Below are 22,417 nucleotides of genomic sequence, written 5' to 3' on the forward strand. Positions count from 1 at the left end.
TAATGAGTGAGTTTAGTGAGGTCACAGAATACAAGATCAATATTTAAAAATCAACTATATTTCTATAAACTAGCAACAATCAGAAATTGAAATTTTAGGGGCCGGCCCTGTGGCTTAGCAGTTAGGTGCACACACTCTGCTACTGGCAGCCCGGGTTCGGATCCTGGGCGCACACCGACGCACCACTCGTCCAGCCATGCTGAGGCGGCATCCCACACACAGCAACTAGAAGGATGTGCAACTATGACATACAACTACCTACTGGGGTTTTGGGGAGAAAAAGGGAAAAAAAAAAGGAGGGGGATTGGCAATAGATGTTAGCTCAGGGCCGGTCTTCCTCAGCAAAAAGAGGAGGACTGGCATGGATGTTAGCTCTGGGCTGATCTTCCCCACAAAAAAAAAAAAAGAAGAAGAAAAGAAACTGAAATGTTAAAAACACCACCATTAACAATGACATCAAAAAACTGAAATATTTAGAGGGCCGGCCCCGTGGCTCTGCTGTGGCGGGCCAGAGTTTGCCGGTTCAGATCCCAGGTGCGCACGGATGCACTGCTTGTCAAGCTATGCCGTGGCAGCATCCCATATAAAGTGGAGGAAGATGGGCATGGATGTTAGCCCAGGGCCAGTCTTCCTCAGCAAAAAGAGGAGGATTGGCAGATGTTAGCTCAGGGCCGATCTTCCTCACACAAAAAAAAAACCTGAAATATTTAAGGATACATCTGACAAAAGATGTGAAAGACCTGCATTCTAAAAACTACAAAATATTGCTAAGAGAAATTAAAGAAGACCTAAATAAATGGAGAAATTTACCATGTTCACAAGTCAAAAGACTCAATATTGTTAACATGTCAATTCTCCCCAAGTTGATCTATAGATACAACATAATTCCAATTGAAAACCAAGCAAGTTTCCTTGTTAAAAGTGACAAACTGGGGCCCGACCGGGTGGCGTAATGGTTAACTTCACGCGCTCCACTTCGGCGGCCCGGGATTCACAGGTTCGGATCCCGGGCGCAGACCGATGCACCACTTATCAAGCCATGCTGCGGCGGTATCTCATATAAAGTAGGGGAAGATGGGCATGGATGTTAGCCCGGGGCAAATCTTCCTCAGCAAAAAAGAGGAGGATTGGCCACAGATGTTAGCTCAGGGCTAATCTTCCTCAAAAAAAAAAAAAAAAAGTGACAAACTAATCCTAAAATTCATATGGAAATGCAAAAGACCTAGAATAGCCTAAATAACTTTAAAAAGAACAGAGTTGAAATACTTAAACTGATTTTAAGTCTTATTATAAAGCTATAGGAATGAACACAGTGTGCTATAGGCATAATGACAGACAAGCAGACCAACGGATTAGAAAAGGACCTACATACATATATATGGACAACTCATTTTCAATAAGGGTTCAAAGTCAACTGAAGTCTTTTCACCAAATGGTGCTGAAACAAACGGATATACAATGAATATTCCACTTCCAGCACCTCTAGGGGAAAAAAAAAGAACTCTGACCTAAAGCTCACATCGCATACAAAAGTGAACTCAAAATGGACCCCAAACCTAAATTTGAAACCTAAAACTATAAAACTCCTAGAGAAAAAAGCACAACTCATTTAAAAATAAATCGATATAGTGGATTATACCAAAATTTAAAACTTTTTCTCTTCAAAGACACAGTTAAGAGAATGAAATCATATATCTGATAAGGGACTTGCATCTAGAATATATACAAAAAACTCTCTAAGTAATGGGCAAAAGATTTGAGACACATAAATGGAAAACATAAGTACATGGAAAGATGCTGAATATCATTAGTCCTTAAAGCCACAAATTAAAATCACAAAGTGACATCACGACACATCTATTTGAATGGTTAAACAAAAAGAATGACCATATCGGGGCTGGCCTGGTGGCACAGTGGTTAAGTGCACGGCAGCCTGGGGTTCATGGGTTCAGATTCCAGGCACGCACTGACGCACCGCTTGTCAAGCCATGCTGTGGTGGTGTCCCATATAAAGTAGAGGAAGATGGGCACAGATGTTAGCCCAGGGCCAATCTTCCTCAGAAAAAAGAGGAGGATTGGCATTGGGTGTTAGCTCAGGGCTAATCTTCTTCACAAAAAAAAAAAAAAGAAAGAAAAGGAAAGAAAAAGAATGACCATATCAGTGTTGGTGAACATGTGTATGAAATGGAACTCTCATTAATACTCCTGGTGGTGATATAAAATGGTATCACCACTTTGGAACTCTTCTGGAAAACAGTTTGATAGTTTCCCAAGAAGTTAAATATACACTAGCCATATGATCCAGCCATTCTATCTTAGGTATTTACCCAGAAGAAATGAAAGTGTATGTCCATATAAAGATATCAACATTGTTAGCAGATTTATTTGTAATAGCCCAAAACTGGAAACAACCTAAATGTCTATGAACAGGTGAATGGATAAACAATCTGTGGTATATCCATACAATGGAATATTACTCAACAATAAAAAGGAATGAACTATTGATGCAAGTTACAATATGGATCAAGCTCAACATAATCATGCGGAGCGAAAGAAGCCAGATCCCCTCCGTTCCCAAACAAAGGTACATTTATATTAAATTTCAGGAAATATAAACTAACATATAGTGTCAGAAAACAGACTGGTGGGTTGTCTGGGTTGCAAAGAGAAGATGAAAAGGGTTACAAAGGACTCCAAGGAAACGTTCGAGTATGATGGATATGTTCATTATCCTGATTGTGGCGCACAATTCACGAGTGCACACATATGCCAAAACTTATCAAATTGTACACCAGAATTCCCCTCTTGGCCAAAACACAGTGTGCTTAAGGCTACCCTCCCAGGAAGTTGCTATTTAGCCATTTCAATTACACTTAAGTAATATAAGTCATGCCTTTCTTCTAATAGTTAATCTTTTCTTCTCAAGCTTTTCTCACCAGAGTTCACTAAATTCTCTGTAACCAACCTACACAAATTCTTGTATCCCTCTTATAATTTCATGTTCTCACAAAACCAAAAGAGTTTCTATAATCAGCTACCATCTCCAACTGATCACCATTCGAAAACCTCACAGATCAACATTTATTATACAACAAAGTTATTACAGAAACCCAAACCAGAACCCTTCATCGTGAATCCTCTAAGATCACAATTTTCATCAACTAAGGAAAATCACTTCCAGCACCTCTAAGTTATGTAAATAAATTGACCTTAAACGCAAACCCTATTGCCAAAAGAAAATATTTCTATTTGTAAATTTTGTAACTTTATAAGCTAATAAGGCTTCTGATTTCTTTATCTTACACCAACTTTTCACTTAACTTCAAAATCATGCTTTAACGTACAAGGTAAATCAACAGGCAGTAAATCTCTCCAAAAAGTGTTAAATCTTACTAAAAATGGTCACTCTCAGATGCAAATATCTATTTACATCAAACTTTAGAATATTAATTTTGTATGAACTTCTGCATACGACTTTGCCACCTCATTTGTTTAAAAATTCTAATTATAGCAACATCTTCCAATGGCAGGCAGGTTCCTAAGGACTGAAGAGAAACGTATGAGTCTCCATTATTTTGTTCAATGAAACTACAGACTCCTACATGAGAAAAAATAATACTAAAGTAATATGTATAGAATTTTAAAAATTTTAACACAAACCATGCAACTCTCTGAATGGATAAATAAACTGTGGTACATCCATGCAATGAAATACTACTCAGAAATAAAAAAAGAACTACTGATATGTACAACAATGTGAATGGATCTCAAGGGCATTATGCTGAATGAAAAAACCCAAACCCAAAAGTTTACATACTATCAGATTCCATTTACATAATATTCTCAAAATGACAAAATTATAGTGATGAAGAACAAATCAGGGGCTGCAGAGGCTAGGGATGGTGAAAGGGCATGACTCTAAAGGGGTAGCTTGAGGGAGTTTCTTTGTGAAGATGAAACAGTTCTGTATCCTGATTGTGGTGGTAGTTACACGAATCTACAGATGTGATAAAATATAATAGAATATACACCAGAAAAAAAAAAGGAGAATATAAAAACTGATGTCTACAGTTTAGTTATAGTATTGTCCCAATGTCAATTTCCTGGTTTGATAAGGTACTACATTTATGTGAGATGTTATCATTGAAGGAAGCTGAGTAAAGCGTACCCAGGAATCACTGTACAATATTTGCAATTTCTTGTAAATACAAAATTATTTCACAATAAAAAGTTCAATAAACATAACAAAAAAGGCAATAGACAATGTAGAGACAGAGAAAAAAAGCAAAGCTATAACCAATAAACTCAGTGATATAAAAAAAGATATTATATCCATAAAACAAGGACAGGGATGCTATTTTTTTTTTAATTTAAATGAGAAAGACTTTAAAAATTCAAAACAATAGCAGAAATTTTTAAAGGTTACTTGAAGGGTTGAAAGAAAAAGTTGGGAATAAAAGAAAGAGAAAGAAATGGAAAATAAGAAAAGATGAGAAAAGTAGAGAACTAATGAAGGAGGTCAACATTCAACTAATATATGCTCCAGAGAGAACAGAGAGGAGTGAATTACCAAAGAAATAATACATAAAAAAGTTCCAGACGTAACTGATATTACTAGCACTGCTGATACTTTAGAGAAAATTGTTGTAACAAACACACAAAACTAAAATATCTACAAAGTGAATGGTACACTTATATATGTCACCTTTATGTACTATACACATGGTACAACCTTACATGATACCACTTTCCTGGTTTGAGGAATTATCGTACTTATCTTTAAACACTTCCAGCAACTAGTATCATAACCTGGTGCATCTTATTAATGTACGTTGAATTTAGCTGAAGTTTCAGGGTATAACATCTAAGCATTTCCCTTCTTCAATTGTTTATTCCTTGTCAAACACTATCATAAATGTGTGTGTGTAGAGCTACAGATATGAAGCTTTACAGTTTACAAGATGTTTTAAACACTGAATGAAGCTTTAAAAAACATATTTTTTCTTAAAGATGAAGTGCGCATTTTTGTCAATTTCAGATTAGCTGTTCCTATCCATTTGAGTTAGTCTGTCCTTATTAAAGAAGCAATATTTTAAATTCTATTTTTATTTGGGGGGAAAATAAGTGTTTTTATTACTACAACAAATATCATATTTTATGTTCTGCTTTTTTTAACTAAACCTTTTAACTGATTTTATATTAATATATTTTTGAAGCAATTAATTTGCATATGCTTTTTATAAGCATTTTTAATGTGTTAAGAGTTGGCAAACTTGCTCATGGGATGAATTCCACCCATTACCGGATTTTGTAAATAAAGTTTTATTACGGGCCAGCCCCGTGGCTTAGCGGTTAAGTGCGCGTGCTCCACTACCGGGTTCGGATCCCGGGCACGCACTGAGGCACCGCTTCTCTGGCCGTGCTGAGGCCGCATCCCACATACAACAACTAGAAGGATGTGCAACTATGACATACAACTATCTACTGGGGCTTTGGGGAAAGAAAAAAGGAGGAGGATTGGCAATAGATATTAGCTCAGAGCCGGTCTTCCTCAGCAAAAAAAGAGGAGGATTAGCACGGATGTGAGCTCAGGGCTGATCTTCCTCACAAAATAAATAAATAAATAAATAAAGTTTTATTAGAACACAACCATGCCCATTCATTTATATATTGTTTATGGCTGCTTTCACTCTATAATGGCAAAATTGAGTAGCTGTGACAGAAACTGTATAGCCCACACAGCCAAAAATATTTACTATCCAGCCCTTTACAAAAAATGTTTGCTAATCCCTGCGATGTGTCAGTAACTGTGATAACATAAGAAATGCTATCAAACTTCTAAATCTATTTTCAACAGATTTAATGCAAATTTCTCTCTCATCTTTTCCCTTTTTTGCCAATTAGCCTTTTCTGTAAGTTTTTTGTTCTACTGCTTAATAGATATATTGTAAGTTTCCCAAGGAACAAAGGCTAATTCCTGAAAGGGCAGTTCTCAACTGAGGAATGGACTCTGCTCTCAAAGACCATCTGTAAATCTGTTTTTGATGCATTTTTTCCATAGAAATATTTTAAATGATACTTAAATCCCAGATTACCTCACAAAAGACAACTTTGGCAAGACATATATAGTCCAAGAATAGTTTTAATACTAGTCCTAAATCCTAACATCTTTCTCTTCTTCCTAAAATCCCATTGTCAGATATGTCAGCAATTCTAGTGAGGCAGAAGCAGCAGGGAGTTTGATATACTGTTGTATGATCGCTCTAAGATCATCTTTTCTTTGAAGTCAAATGGAGGCCTAGATATTAAAATTTTAACAGAAAAGTACCCTTTATGGCCACACTTTAACATTTTACTACCAAGGCAGAAGTTTTCCCAACTGATAAAAATTAATTTCATCCAAACAGTGAAGGAGCTGGAGGTTTCTTTTGCTTTTAAAATGCTTATTACCTTGTTTCTGGCTTTTGAACTTTTTTAATAAAGGCAAGCATCTCCCCAAATTGAGGAGTCTTTAAATTGAAGCCATAATATCTGAATGTTATACTGCTAATTATTTTAGTTCTAAAAAATACCACGGTTTTAATTCATCAATAGATATCAGGTGTCTGCAACATACAATAACAACTAAAGCCTATAATAACGAAAAGTATTCTTATCCTGTCCCATAGTAATGTTTTTAGTTTTATCATGCATTCACTCTACCAAATATTTACTGAACACCTATCATATGCTACTTACTATTCTAGTCCTGGTGGATATAACTGAGAAAGTATCTGCCCTGAAAATTAATACATTCTAGTGGAGAAAAACATAGACCATATTACAAATAAATACATTAAATATCATATGGCAATAACTGCTACAAGAAAAAATAAAGCAGGGTAAAGAAGAGACAGAGTCATCATTTTGAGGCGGGAGGTTCTATTTTACAGAGTGGTCACAGTAGGACTCTCTGAGGAGAAGATGTCTGAACAAAGACCTAAGGAAGTGAGAAAGAGAACTAAAGAACAAATAAGGGAAAAGTGGTACAAAGACCCTGTGGCAAGCATAATCGTTGGCTTTTTCAAGGCACTCAAGAAGGCCAGGATAGCTGGAGCACAGAAAGCAACGACAGTGTTAAAAGACGAACTCAGAGAGACAAGGCTAGGATCAGATCGTGAAAGGCCTTGAAGGAATGTTTAAAGGGTTTTTGCTTTTGATCTGAGTGAAATGGATACCACTGAAGTGTGAATTACATGATCTAACTTATGTTAGATCAAGCGGACAATGCGAGAAAGGGGGTAAAGGTAGAATCAAGTGACCATTTCAGAGGCTACTGCAAATAATCCAGGTGAGAACTAAAAGTGACCTTGACCAGGGTTGTAGTAGTGTTTGTGGTAAAGAGTGGACTAGACTATTGAAGAATAAGACTTTAGAATTTGATAGATTAAACGCAGGAGGTGCGAGAGAGGAGTCAAAGATGACTCTATGATTTTGGCCTGAGCAACTAACAGAATGGAGGTTCCATTTACTTAATGCGAATGAAAGTGGGAGGATTAGGTTTGAAAGTATAAGTGTATCTTAGACATGTTAAGAATGAGATGTTTATTAGACATCCAAATGGAGATACCAAATAGGGAGTTAGAAACATAAGTCTAAAGTTCAGGGGAAAGGTCCAGGTTAGAGATAAAAATTCGGGAGTTGAAAAATCACTATATATTTGACATTCTCAAGCAACTCCCTACCAGAGAAAATAATAAAGTATTTCTAAAAAATAGCTAACCACTATTAATAACAGAGCAGATCTAAATTAACGGTCAGAAAGATATATTTTATATCTATTCATTCATTCAACAGATATTTATTAAATGACTACTTTGTGCCAGTTACTCTTCTGGGTGCTGGTCATGATTGAGAATAATATTATAATGCAAACACAATTAAGTACTTTTAACGGTGCTTTTAAAAATTATAATTATTTTAAAAAGACTTTTGTAGTATCTTTTCTACTTATCAGTAAAGGGGAAAAGAAAATAAAACCAATGGAAAAAAGATATGAAGTACAAATAAAAGATTCAGTTTTAGAAATATTTATCAAACGATTGTGAATATTTTAACAAATTAGTTTCACAAAACAGGTTTCTTGAGAGAAATTACAGCAATCCCACAATCATTAGTACTTCCAACTGGCCTTTTGAAAACACAAACTGACTTGTTTCACTAAATTCCCACCTCTATACTTCATACTAAAATTTTAAGCAGTAAAAAAAATAAAAATCTAAACTATACTGCAATTAGATTGATAAAATTAAAGAATAAGAGAATGCGCATCAGAGGCCCTTTGATGTTGGTCATTCAATATGCTTAACTATCCTAAGAAATAACCATAGAAACATAGAATCTAAGTTTAGGAAAAACCTTTTAGGAAATCTAGTCCAAACACCCATCTAATTCCTGAATCTCATCTACAAAGTCCTCATGAAGTCGCTGACCTACTACTGTTAATGAGAAGAAAGAGTAACTTGTTTTTTCTTTTTAACAGTTTTGTTCTATCTTTGGAAAGCTCTGACTCTTAGGCAGTTTTTCCTTAACGTTAAAGGTTAATTGAACCTTTTTACCTGACCCTAGTTCAGGGTTTTGGATCAGTTAATTCTTTGTTACGGGGAACTGTCCTGTGCACTGTAGGATGTTTAGTAGCACCTCTGGCTTCCACCCGCTAGATGCTAGCAGTACTCCCTTCCCCCAGTTGTAACAACCAAAAACGTCTTCAGACATTGCCAAATGCCCAATGAGGAGCAAAATCACCTCTCTAGTTGAGAACCACTGCCCTAGTTCTATCAGCTAGGACCAAATAACAACACTAATATTTGAGCATTTATTACACACCAGGCACAATACTGAGCACTTTACGTATATTTTCATTTAATCCTCAAAACCATTTTACAGTTGAGAAAACAGAAGCTTAGAGGCTAATCAACTTACCTAAAATAAGTGGCAGGTCTGAGATGCGACCTAAGGAGTTCAATGTCAGAGCTCATGCTTTTAATCTCCAACAAGTCTGACTCAAACCACATCTAATTTCTTTTCCAAAGGATAACTCTTCACATATTTGAAGACAGCTCCTATTGTAAGATTCCTTTATATCTACCAGAACTGCCCCTCAAGACCGCTAAATTCTCAGTTCTTTAAGCTGACAAGACTTCCAACTTCTTCACATCCTTCCTTCTGAATATACACAGAACTAAAGACAACAATACTTTAGTGTACAGCAGAGGGGCTCTAGCCTTCTTTTCTATTAACTACAATGAATTTTTAGCAGGGAGGGCAGGGGAGAAGATGGGATGATGGCGGCCATAGTGTACTTTTGTTTCATATCAAGTTTACCACCAACCACCACCCTCAGGTCTTTTCCATATGTGATGTTGTAAAGCCATGTTAACTTAACGTTATGTTAGTGTTTTTTGGGCCTTATGTATACTCCTCACAAGTTCATTTAAATTTAGTCCAACAATCCAGACTCAGAGATCATTTTGGATCATTTAGTATATTATTTACTATCCTTCTTCCTTCATTGTCACCTATAAATTTGATAATTTGCCTTCTCCAGATGAGCATAAGACAAAGAAAAGAACAAAGTCACCTTCCAAGATCAATAATCTTTGGATAGGGTCAGTCAACATCAAAATTGTGTTGATTAACTAACACAATCAACTAGTGATGAACTAATTTTTCCTTCATCTTACACCCAAGGATATAAAAAAAGACTTTACCAAAAACCATAAGTCCAAATACTTGCTACTAGTCTCCCAACTGCATGAGAGAAAAATCAAAGTTCCTGTGACAAATCTGTTTTTAGCAAACCCATTCTGGAATTGTTTTTACACTTTTTCTTCAACTTCATAAACAATCCTTTTCATTTTTTGTTCTAAAATCAACATTTTTCAAAATTCGGGCCTAGAATCCTCCATCTTTCAGCACTTTTTGTATTCTCCTAAAATCTTTTAAGACCACAAATAACACCAATAATTTAAAGATTTTGCAGGCAGTTGCTTTTATAACTATCAGATGTTTCAACTGGCCCAGAAGACAACTCATTTAACTAGATGCCTCTTTTATCTCTATATCCATGCTGGTTTTTATGACTTTCCTAGCAATGTCTGCTTTGTTATTATTGTTATTGGTGGTGGTGGTGTTTGCTCTTCCTCTTTAACAAAGAAGCTCCTAAATAAGAGTTGAAGGATCTTTTTCTTCCCTCACTGCCATGCATTACACTTGCCTTGATCATCTTATTTAAATGTAATACAAGAAACCCTTTTGGTTGGTCTTAGCATTTTTTTAAAGTCTCACTTGTTTGAGCTCTTGTTTTCCTGATTTTTTAAAAGATTTATTTTCTATACTTTGTATATTTATTATGGCAATCTTAGCTTTTTGCTTTGTTTTAAAAGTAGTGTGCATATCTTAAAAGAATTCATTATGTAATCACACTAAAGATCTTATTCAGTCTGAAAAATATCAGAATTACATTTTTACTTAACTCCCTAAGACATCTTCCTTTTAGGAGAAATTTATACTCTGGAATCATGCTGATCTTTTCTCTGATCAAGAATCAGAAAAACTCAGTTTGGTGAAATAAACTACAAAACATATATACACAAAACACCCTGCAGTTCTTAAGAATTATGCTATAGAAAACTATTTCATGACATAGGGGATGTTCATGATTAAGGTTTTCTTAAAAGGATGGGTTATTCTTAAAAGGATGGGTTATGTAACAGTACATACAGTAATATCCCAAAATCATTTTTAAGTACATATGTGTGATTTTATATTTTCATATATACACAGAAAAAAATAGGTTATATGCAAAAATATTTAAAGTATTTTTCTTACAATTGTAGAACAACATATTTTTGTTTTCTTCTATGTGCTTTTCTGTATTTATCAAATTTATGCAATGAAGATGTATCATTTTTACAATAACACAAGCATTATTACTTTAAAAGAATAAGCAGAACCAGAGGAAAATATTCTATAAAGTATAAGACAAAAAAGCCTAGCTTGAGATTTCTCCATTTATAACTTTATTACTAAAACAATCTTAGAAAAACATTTCTGGACACCAAACCACAAAAAAAAGCCAATACAAGATACCACTAGTAAGTCTAACTATATAAATAAGTTGTGACTACCATCAAGATGACTATTCAAACTTTTAGAAATTAAATGGGGGAAATCACAAGAACTTCCCGACATTTCAAGGAAAAGATGTTATAAACTATTTAAATATATTAAAAATAAAATAATTTAAAAATGTATATCCCCCAAAATCCCTACAAAATGAAGCATGAGTAGGATAGGGATAATGAAGGCAAAAGAAAAAAACCATTAGTCAATTTTAAGCCACAGTTTAAAATTGTGCTAAAATTTCCTAAAAAGTAATAAGCAGTGTCACCTGTTAAGATTTAAAATCTCATAGCAAGAACAATTATCTTTATTTAGAAACTTTGGTTGAAAATCAATGTGCAATAACCCAAAAACTTATATGGTTTACTCTCTACTTCAGTGGCAGTGTCTAGATAATCTAGTCAAAGTCTATATTATAAATAAAAGACTAAAAAGAAAGTCATTTTAACCAATTAAAACTTTATCATTCAAATACATTTGGTTCTATAAAATACTACTACATATAAGTGGTTCAACTAATCCTTAATTCATTCAAAAGTAAAAATATATTCACCTTCTTCAGGAAATTATTTCAATTATTTCATTTCTCTATCTTGAATTTTATTTTCAAACATATCAAAAACATTATTTCAAAATTAGTTTTTCCTTAAATAAATTTTTTGTTATTCATAAAAAAATACCAAACATAATGCACTCTCAAGTTACATGAAGATTCTACTAAGACTTTAAACGAAATAAAAAACAAAGCATCAAACCCATGAAAACAATAAAAACACACTCCATTTATTTTAAATAACTTGCCATTAAACTGACAATCAAGACATATGATCTTTTACATCCAGACATGTAAATGATTATAATGAAACAAAGGCCAAACACATCTCTTAATCTCTCTTATATTCATATATGTATAGAATTATAACCCAGTAATATCACGTAATAAATGAATACACACCTTACTTTAGTATATGCCAAGGTAGACACACAAAAACAAGAAAAAAATTTTGAAATCAGAGTATAAAGGGACTCTGTTTTTTCAAACAATGCAGCACTGAAAGCCAGGTCAGCATCCTTGGGCATTACTAGGAAACTTTAGCACATCTGATATTTCCATCATCTTCAAGATGCCTCTGAACAATCAGAAAATTTCCCAGTCTCCCTCTATCTCGCCTGTCCACCGACTTCCTTTAGCTTTCCTCCCTCTACTGTATAACAATGCTATTGCGGTTATTTAGGCTTTAAATGTTCAGAGATACAGCCCCCTCTCTCTATTAATTCAGTTCATTTTCTCACAGACACTGACTCAGCCGTGGGTTGTGCAGCACTGACGTTTCTAACCAAACAGCATCGTGTGAGCTGTGATCGTCCCATTTCTCCATCTCCATGCAGTGATTGGATATTGTAATTGATAGACAGGCTGAAGAAAACTCAGGAGATGAGGGCTTAGTGATATGTAGATATGTTACCAAATGCCATCTGTAAAGCTAATTCTAGCTCTGCCAGCTTGCCAGGTTTTAGAACACCAGGATGCAGCTAACTTTCTTTTTTCTGTTCAATATTTTATTGTGTATCCATTCTGGGCAGTAAAGCTTCTCCTTCAAACCAAAGAGAAAATATTATTTGTACTTTAAGAATCCACTCAAGAACTACTCTTTAAAGCAACCAAACTTTTCCATTTCTAAACTGCTGCTGGGACTATGGAATGACTTAAAAGGGAAACTGGAAAGCTCAATTTTCATGCAGAAGCAGAAGGAACGAGCATGCGTACTTCTATGTGGGAATGAACCTTGCGGCAAAGTCTGATATTGAATGTATGATGCATTTATCTTTAGTAACCTGAGGAGACTGCAGATGTGAGTTTTAAATAGTCGTATTTGACCCAATTCAAATAGTGAAGAGATTTTAGCATATCGTCAATCTAGGCATTTTAACGTTAGTTAGACAGAAAAAGTGCTCTTTCTTTTTCCTTTTTAAATAGCAAAAACTCCTCTAATTTATAATTTAAAGCAAGTTGTCGCAATTCAAGCCAAATACACTTCAACTGAAATGATCTTTAACCTCTCAGCAAGCTACCAAATCCCTCTACACAGGTATTAACTACACAACTACTCAGAAAGAAACAAAGCTCAGTAATTTTTAACTATCTAATTCATTTATGCGCTTGCAGAGGGATCATAGGCACTCTGAAGTCCATTCATGTCCAGATTAGCTTCTCTGTCTTGTCTTGTCTTTTATATTTTGGTGTTATACATACCAAATCTACATTCAAAAGAAAGTTCAGAAAAGAAAGTACCTTAAAGTTGTATTAGATGGAAAAGAAACCATAAGGCAATGCCCACCAAACTCTCAAACCTCAATGGTAAGCACACATAAGAGAGTAAACTATTCTTACTTTTATAATTCAAGAAATTTATTTTTATCCTTGCCAGTAAGAAAACATGGGGCGGGGGGGAATCAAAGGAAAAAGAATGAAAAAAAGCAGGCTATTCCAAAACGTGACTAGAACAAACAAAAAACAAATTTAAACAAGAGAACTTTTTAGATTATCTGCAAAAACTGAATCAATAAAGTATGTTTACTTCTTTACTGCTAAAGACTGAATGGTTGTGTCCCCCAAAATTCATGTATTCTCCCAATGTGATGTATTGGAAATGTGGAGGTGATTAGGTCAATGAGGGCAGAGTCATCATGAACGGATTAGTCCTTTTATAAAAGAGTTCCCAGAGAGATCCCTAGTCCCCTCCACCATGTGAGGACACAGCAAAAAGAGGACTGTCTGAACCAGGAAGCAAGCCCTTACCAGATACTGAATGTGCCAGCACCTTGATCTTGATTTCCCAGCCTCCCAAACCGTGTGAAATAAATTTCTGTTGTTTATAAGCCACCCAGTCTATGGTATTCTGTTATAGCAGCCAAAGGGACTGAGAAATTTACTTTTTATAAATTTAAATCCCCAATTGTTTGAGGTGGCAATGTGCCCACCTGTATTTCTCAGCTTCCCTGATCCAGAGATGACCATATGACACATTTCTAGCCGATGATTTATACGCAGATGCTTGCTGGAAATTTCCAAGAAATTTAATTTCCTGATATAAATGAAACTCTTTTCCCTTTGTCTCCTTCTGCCTTCCTCCTCCTCGTCTGGAAGGTGGACATGATGGGTGGAGCCACAGTAAGCCATACTGTGATCATGAGGAAAAGCCAAAAAAATCAGCGATTTTTGACCCTAACATCCTTAAGCCACTAAATCTACATCAGGCAGTGCCTACCTGTGGACTTCTTAGGTACAAGAAAAATAAACCCCTAACTTAAGCCAGTGTTTAGTCTGTTGTTTTTTTAACTCAAACATCCCTAAAAAAAATACACAAGATTCAAAAAAAACATGACAGTAGGCAGAAGCATAAGTGAAACAAAATCGGTTTTGTTTGTTCGAGTTAAACTGAAGCTGGGGAATGGGTACATAGGGGTTTATTATGCCTGTTCTCTCTACTTTACATGTATTTGAACTGTACCATAATAAGTTATTTAAAATTTTAAAAATAAAAAGAATGAGCAATGTATTTATAAATCCTAGCTCTGTTGCTTAGAAGTTGGATGGCCTTGGGCAAGTTTACTAACCTCATTTTTTTCATCTGTCAAATGGAGACAGTAAGTAACACTACTCACAGAGCTCCACCTTCAGATCCAGTCAAGGTAATCTCCAGAAGGTCCCTGGCAGCAATGTCCTCCATCTACCTAATCATCCAAAGATTAGTTCAAGTCTCATTTTCAGCTACTCAAGTTGATATTGATTCCTTCTCTGAATTCTTATTTTACTACAACTCACTACCACGTTTAGTGCCCTATTGTCCTCTAATTGTTCCATGTGTGGATATTAAAGCATTCCATGATGGGACCCTCACAAACTTCTGAATCTCTCCTGAACTTAAGCACAGGTTCTCAACTACTTGCTGACTGTTAGTTTTTAAAACCTCTCAGTCAATTAATTTACTATCAATTCAAAAAATACCATTTTTAAAAAGTCAAATTGTATATTTTTTTAAAGTATGCCAAGCTATATGTTCCTAAGTACAGAGGAATAAGAAAAGTAAACTGTTTACTTTAGTAAACTCCCTAAAGGTAAAACTGTTTTCCTTTGGGCAGATTTTCCATGAATGAGGTTAAAATAAGCTCATAGGATTTCATGGTATTTCCATTAAAAAGAAAGAAAAATCAATGTACTTATTTTATATTTCTCTTCATATTTTTCACTTAAACAACCAACACTGCTGCAATCTACCTGAGAAGAGCGCCAAAAAGTTACTGATGCCATAGACATCAAGAAGAACTATGATACTTGTTATTGAAATGAAATAACAATGAAAAAAGTACTGTTAGTTTTTATAAATTTTTCCCATTGTATGCATGTAGCTTTTATAAAGCAAACAACAGCTTATTTTCACCCTGTCACCACTTCATATATAATACAGTATTGTACATCAGCAGAAAAATATGAAGAACTAGGAAAAATAACATATAATTCACCTGAAAAAATGTATACAACATAGCAGATATAAATACAGCCCCACACTTAATGAGATAAAACCACTATCTCTTTAACCTCAAAGCCAAAATAATTATCCATGTAAACAGGATGGAGCAAAAGAACTAGAGACACCAGGTGAAGGACAAACACACACACACACAAACGAACAAACCAAAAAACTCTCATACCATTGGTGTGTACTTATAAATTAATAAAGTCAACTTAACATTTTCATTCTAGACCTCACCACATTAAAAGTCCACAATAAAGGTAGATGTCTTGTCAGGAGACTTAAACAGTACCAATCATTCATATTTTCTAGCTATAGCATATAGTTTTAAAGTACCAAATTATCTTTAAAATTACAAAAGGTATTTCAATATCATGACATGTTTTTATTCTTTTTCAAGAAAGCTGGTATTAGTTATCAGTGATCAGGAGAATTTTACATTCAAGTAAGTTAAATGTTCAATAATATCCCCTAAGCAAATATTCATACAGCACAATACTCCATGAAAACATGCTTACATACCTGTAATATGTGAGGTTTATGAGCTGCCAATTAACACTTTAAAATATCAGATCATAAAGTGTTCTAAATGAGGTGTTCCTCATTAAGTCACACAGCACAAAATGAAAGCTTTAATAGTAATATATAAATGGGCTGAAACTTTTGAAATGAATTTCATTTAATATATCAAACTTTAAATGAACCAGTAGAGTCAATGCAGACAGATGGATTTTCCCATTAGGATCAGAATGACAACACAATATAAATTCACATAGTTAAAAATGTATGGAGGCAAAGACTGACATAAGCCCATAAATTATCATGTATAATCTACATACACAATGTATTCAGAGCACGAAATAAATTCCTAATAGAGAGTTTTAAATATAAAGAACTAACTTGTCTTGCCAGTGTTCCAAATTAAATTAATCACTGCATTTATTCATGGGATCAAGTAAGGAGATTTTAACATTATTTAGAAACAGAAACAAAAATTCAAATAAATACAAATATAAGAAAATTAAAAGGAAAGAAACATTTCTCTAAAAGTTATTTAAGGAGAAATGTAAACATTCATAATATTTTGTAAACTAGCCTCCATTCTCTGACAGGACTTGCCACAACCAAATGCAGTTTGATTCTGTACAAAAATCAATTTTATCAGAGCTTTGATATGTGAAATACATATTTTCTACCTACCTTGAATGTTTATAAAGTTTACGAGGTCTACTATGCAATTTCCGATCCCAATTCTCTGGATCACTGGAGTTACTGTCATAAGGATGAGGCCGTCCTGCCATCCCACTTCAAGCTTCCTCACACTACTGCTCTGAAAGCACACATGTAGCACCCATAACCTACATAAAAGAGTAGTGTTGACCTTTAAATCTATTCCATGCAGAAGAAAATAGTCACAGAATTTTACATACTTTCTGATATTATTGTGACATTTTTTTAAATTGATGAATAGGATTATAAAATACTAGACATACAAATGCCATAAATCAGATTAAAATAAACACCAGAAGTCTTTTTAGGTATTTTCATTTGATTCTTCTATTAAATTTGCTACCCCTATGCAACAGTGTAATAATGTGCTATTTATATTTAATAAATATACTTAACTGCCTTCTGGGTACCTCATGTTTCCAAACATCAATATAGTACCAAAGAAGGCAAAAACTATTCCACAGAATGATTCTTTCAGACAAAATTTCACTTGGAATACATTTCTTAATTACTAAAGTTTAAGATGCTTAACAAAGCATCTAGTAAGACCAAATAATGTTGTTATTTCTTTAACCAAGTTAAAGACCCTAAATAGAAATTTAATATTTGCTCAAAAATAAAAGTATGTAAACATCCTAATGTTTCCTTACAGTGCAATTACCACAAAAATATTTTATCAGTATGATTCAAATACTTTATACGCCTTTTCTGAGTGAGGCCTATGACTATTATTGCTACTATAGTCATATGAAATTATAAGAAAACTCACATAACAATAGTTTTACAGAATACCTGGACTAAGCACTTTAAAGTCTATTCCTATCCAATTTAATCTTCACAATCACCTTATAAGGTAGGCATTATAATCCCTATATACAACAGAAAACAGTCTTTAGTAACCTTGCCAAAGGTCACAATGCTGGTAAATGGCAGGATTATAAAGAGCAACGAAAATTTATTATACAGAATAAAGTCTTGACCTTGAAAAATGCTCAGACTGCAGTATTTTATTTGGGAATAGTAGGTTAGATTTGACTTTTAGAGACTGCAAACGCCAAAATAAAAACCAAGGAGGTTAAACAATTTCAACAAAGATATACATTGGACTAGAACTGAAGTTTCCTGACACCCACTCCTGTATGCTCTCTATATACTTCTGCAAGCTGGATTTGACAGAGGGAAGAGAGGGGGAGCTGTGCATAAAAGCCAAAGGTAATCCAGAATTGGGAAAATACTATATTACCTTACTGAGTTTTATAAGGTATTCCAGTACAATTTCACAAAGAAACGCCAAAGATAAACTCATTAAAATTATGAGTCTGTCTCAAAACTTCTTAAAAGAAGTATCTTCATTCTAGAGAAAATATTTTGCTATTTTACAATTTTTCCCTCATAGTTACTTAGTACTTTCTTTCCAAAAACAATTGAAAATCTTATAATAAATTAACATTTTAATATAATAAATATGTATATAAGTAGGTAGATCAATGAGTGAAATACATAAAAATAATAGAAAAGGGGAAGGCGTAGAACTGCACAATGGCTAATTCAAATTTCTAAGCAAATGCCACCCAGTTTATTTGCTCAATGCTCCTGGAAAAGGAAATCTATTTCCTTAAGGATCACTGAATGATTCAAAATCAGATACTAGATGAACATAAAAACTATAAAATTATTTTGAAAACAAAAAAATTTCAATTTTTTTTTTTTTTTTTTTTTTTGTGAGGAGATCAGCCCTGTGCTAACATCTGCCAATCTTCCTCTTTTTTTGCTGAGGAAGACCAGCGCTGGGCCAACATCTGTGCCCATCTTCCCCTACCTTACATGGCACGCCGCCACAGCATGGCTTGCCAAGCAGTGTGTTGGTGAGCGCCCAGGATCCGAATCGGCGAACCCCGGGCCGCCGCAGCAGAGCGTGCGCACCCAACCGCTTGCACCACCCAGCCGGCCCTTCATTTGAGTTTTCACTTATAAAAATAAAATATATTTACTAAAAAGGAAACTTTTTAAAACTTCCATTTGATATTATAGCTAGTTATCTGTACTGAAGAGATGAGGCAGAAGAAAAGGGTGAGAAAGAACAAATCAGAGAGACAAAGGAGAAAGTCAGAAAAAAGTGGTCATGGAGCAAGAGACACAAAAGTGTGGAACAGTATGGAAAAAATGATAAGGAGGGGGAAAAAAAGATGTAGAGAGGCTTACTAGGTTCTGTAAAATGAGATTTAGAGCCTTTTCTCCTTACTTTATAGGTCTTCCAGTAAGTTATTTCAGGCAACAACATTTCTTTACAAGAGCATTTTATCTCCTCCTAACCTTTAACTATAAGACACACTCCTCTGAGTAGGATAGTCTTGTGTAGTCTTGGGACAATGCAAGGTATTTTTAGGGGGTGATGGACCTATTCTGTATCTGGATTGTCGTGGTGGTGATTACACAACTGAATGCCTTTGTCAAAACTCCGAACTGTACACTAGAAAGAGAATTTCATTGCATGTAAATTTAAAAAGAAATTTTAAAAGAAAAAATCAGCAGAGATATTTAATACTTATAAGCATTAAACATATTAGCATGACATAATTAAACCACTTTTCAATCAAAAACCCCAAATCATACTGCCCCATTATCATACCAAGCATACTTAATCAATAGCCATCCTCCCACTGCCATAAACGACATAAATTTTCGAATATGACAACTGGTGAGAACTTTTCTACTTCTGCCACAACAGTAAGTGACTAGGAGAAAAGGTTTTGGAATCAGATAAAACTAGTTGTATGACATTGTACAAGCTTCTTAACCTACAAGACTTGACTGTCTTTAAATGTGAAATGAAGAAAATAACACAATTCTCTTTACCACTATTTCATCTATTACTACTATTACTATCTATTACTACTACCTATTAACTGCTAATCAAATTGTTGCAAAGAATAAATGGGACAGGACACCCTATATAATACAGTGCTGGACACATTGCTGACTTTCTCTAGCAGACTACCAAATGCAAATTTTGCATAATAATTAATTAGTTTATTCATCACTTTCTATTTGACTTTTGAGATCACAGAAGATGAGAATTCCTAGAGAGCCGCTCGACATTTATTGAGAACCTATAATGTGCTACATGGTTGGAATAAAAAGATGAGTATGATATCATCCATGTACTAGTTTAAAAAAAAAACTAAAATAATCAGAACACAGGGGGCAGGGGAAGAACGATTAAGAGGTAAGATTTCTACTCGTTTTGAGTTTTCCTAATTCCTCCAGGGTACACCTGACCCTCCTCTGTTCTATTTAACATCAAACATACCTTAGACTTCTACAGGGTCATCGAAGAGCCATGTACTTTGGACACAATTGCTAGTAACAGCTTTAGGAGCTCAATTAAAACCTATGTCATTCCTATAGTAACTATATGAAACAGAATTACTTCACAGTTAGCTTAAAAGTAAATTTTAATCTCTGGAAGAATAGACCAATCATCCTAGTTTCTAACTTCTTCAAAAACTCCTTCAGTTATTTTTTTCAGAATATCCTTGCCATATCCAAGAAGCTTAAATTTTTAAAATTTTTTTCTCTTTTGGACGTAACAGCTTCCTTGCTGCATAACAAATCACCACAAATCCAGTGGCTTACAACAACACACATATACAGTTGACCCTCTGTATCCACAGGTTCCACATCCACAGATTCAACCAACCACTGATGGAAAGGCCTATGATGGTTGCTCGCATCAGTACTAAAGATGTACAGACTTTTTTTCCTGTCATTATTCCCTAAACAACATAGTACAACAACTATTTACATAGCATTTACATTGTATTAGGTATTATAAGTAATCTAGAGATGATTTAAAGTATACAGGAGTATGTGTGTAGGTTATATGCAAATACTATGCCATTTTATATTAAGGGACTTGAACATACACAGATTTTGGTATCCATGGGGGGTCCTAGAACCAATCTCTCATGGATACAAAGGGATGACTGTATTATCTCAGTTTCTGTGGGTCTGGAATATGGAACAGTTTAGCTGGGTCCTCTGCAAGGCTACAGTCAAGGTGTCAACCATGACTAGAGCCTCATTTGGAGGTTCTACTGGGGAAGAATCTACTTCCAAGCTTACTGAGATTGTTTAACAATTCATTTCCTTATTCAAAGGAAATGGAGGATTCAAAGCCAACAACAGCGAGAGAGAAAGTCTGAGAGCAAAATGGAGTCTTATGTACTGTAATAAGGGAAGTAACATCCCATTACCATATTCTTTTAGTTAGAAGGAAGTCACAGATTCTGCTCACACTCAAGGGGAGGGGATTATACAAAGGCATGAACACCAGGAGGCAGAAATCATGGGAACTACCTTAGAGTCTGTCTGCCATATTGTCGAACACATTTTTCCTATTACACTAAAAGTTTAAGATTCTGCTCAGCCCTTATTCTAATTATATATACCACTATAGTAACACACATACAAACGCATAGCATCTCTTTTCTCTCCTTGACACATATACAGCATTATTTGTCATAGCAAAAACCTATAACCAGTCTAAATGTTCATCGAAAATGAACTGGTTAAAAATATGCACAGTATCATGTAACCAGTAAAAATGAAATAGACAGACAGATACATACTGATAAGGAAAATATTCCAAGATATATATTGCTAAGCTAAAAAGCAAAGTACAGATATACATTATGTACTCCATATGTATTTTTTAAAATAAATATGCAAACACTCACTCATGCCTGTATATGTTTTAAAAATGTCTACAAATATCACATAAAACTTATGACTAGTTGCCTCTGAGGAAAGGCTGGAATGAGAGAGAGACTTACTTTTCATTGTACCCCTTATACTATAAGAACATATCACATGCTATTTTCATAATAATATGGGGAGGGGGGTCTACAATAAAGTATTCAGAGGTGGCTTTGTTACAGAAATTTTCTCCCTTGTTTAATTTTCCTGCTCAAGTATAGTTTTGTTTTTGATTGCTTAAATATGGTCAATACATATTGTAGGGGAGGAAAAATATCTTTTTCCTCTACCCTTCTAAGTTCTTGACTAGGACCCCTGTAACAAAAGACAGATTAACAAGAGAAAAGCATACAAATTTATTTAAGATAAGTTTTATGTGACACGGGAGCCTTCATAAGGAAATGAAGACCTGAAGAAGCACTAAACCTGAGTGTTCTTATGGTAGGTTCGATGAAGAGTGGAAAGTCATGGAAAGATAAGACAAAGATTATGAGCTAAGTGTAGTAAACTGAGGGAAACTTATTAGCAGGTCCTGTTGTTCAGATTCCTCTCTGTGTCCCTTCATCTTCAGAGCTAAGGATGCTCCTGTCCTCTGGGTATAAGGAGGACACCTCTCACATGAGGGTTTATGACCTGCTTCAGGGGCAGGTCAGAAAGTCCTTCCTGTACATGCCATTTCTCAAATTCCTTCAGCTTAAAATATTCAACATGCCAAGGTGCCATATTTTGGG

At 34.7% G+C, this 22,417-nt stretch overlaps 1 protein-coding gene across 4 annotated transcripts in view; it reads right to left on the minus strand.

Moving 5' to 3' along the window:
- The window catches only part of BTBD10 (BTB domain containing 10), a 65,588-nt gene that overhangs the window by 30,807 nt on the left and 12,364 nt on the right, over window positions 1-22,417 (minus strand). For 2 of the 4 annotated variants that reach the window (XM_058546018.1, XM_058546019.1), the window contains exon 2: window positions 16,899-17,056. The exons of 1 other annotated variant lie outside the window; for it this stretch is intronic. In XM_058546018.1, the coding sequence (XP_058402001.1) occupies window positions 16,899-16,999 (101 nt within the window). In that variant the 5' untranslated portion in view covers window positions 17,000-17,056. Of the gene's footprint in view, window positions 1-12,118; window positions 12,259-16,898; window positions 17,057-22,417 lie in introns of those variants that run through there. One more of the 4 variants, XM_058546021.1, reaches the window with a different exon arrangement.

Source organism: Diceros bicornis, chromosome 7, assembly GCF_020826845.1.
Source record: "Diceros bicornis minor isolate mBicDic1 chromosome 7, mDicBic1.mat.cur, whole genome shotgun sequence".
In the NCBI taxonomy this organism is placed as follows: domain Eukaryota; kingdom Metazoa; phylum Chordata; class Mammalia; order Perissodactyla; family Rhinocerotidae; genus Diceros; species Diceros bicornis.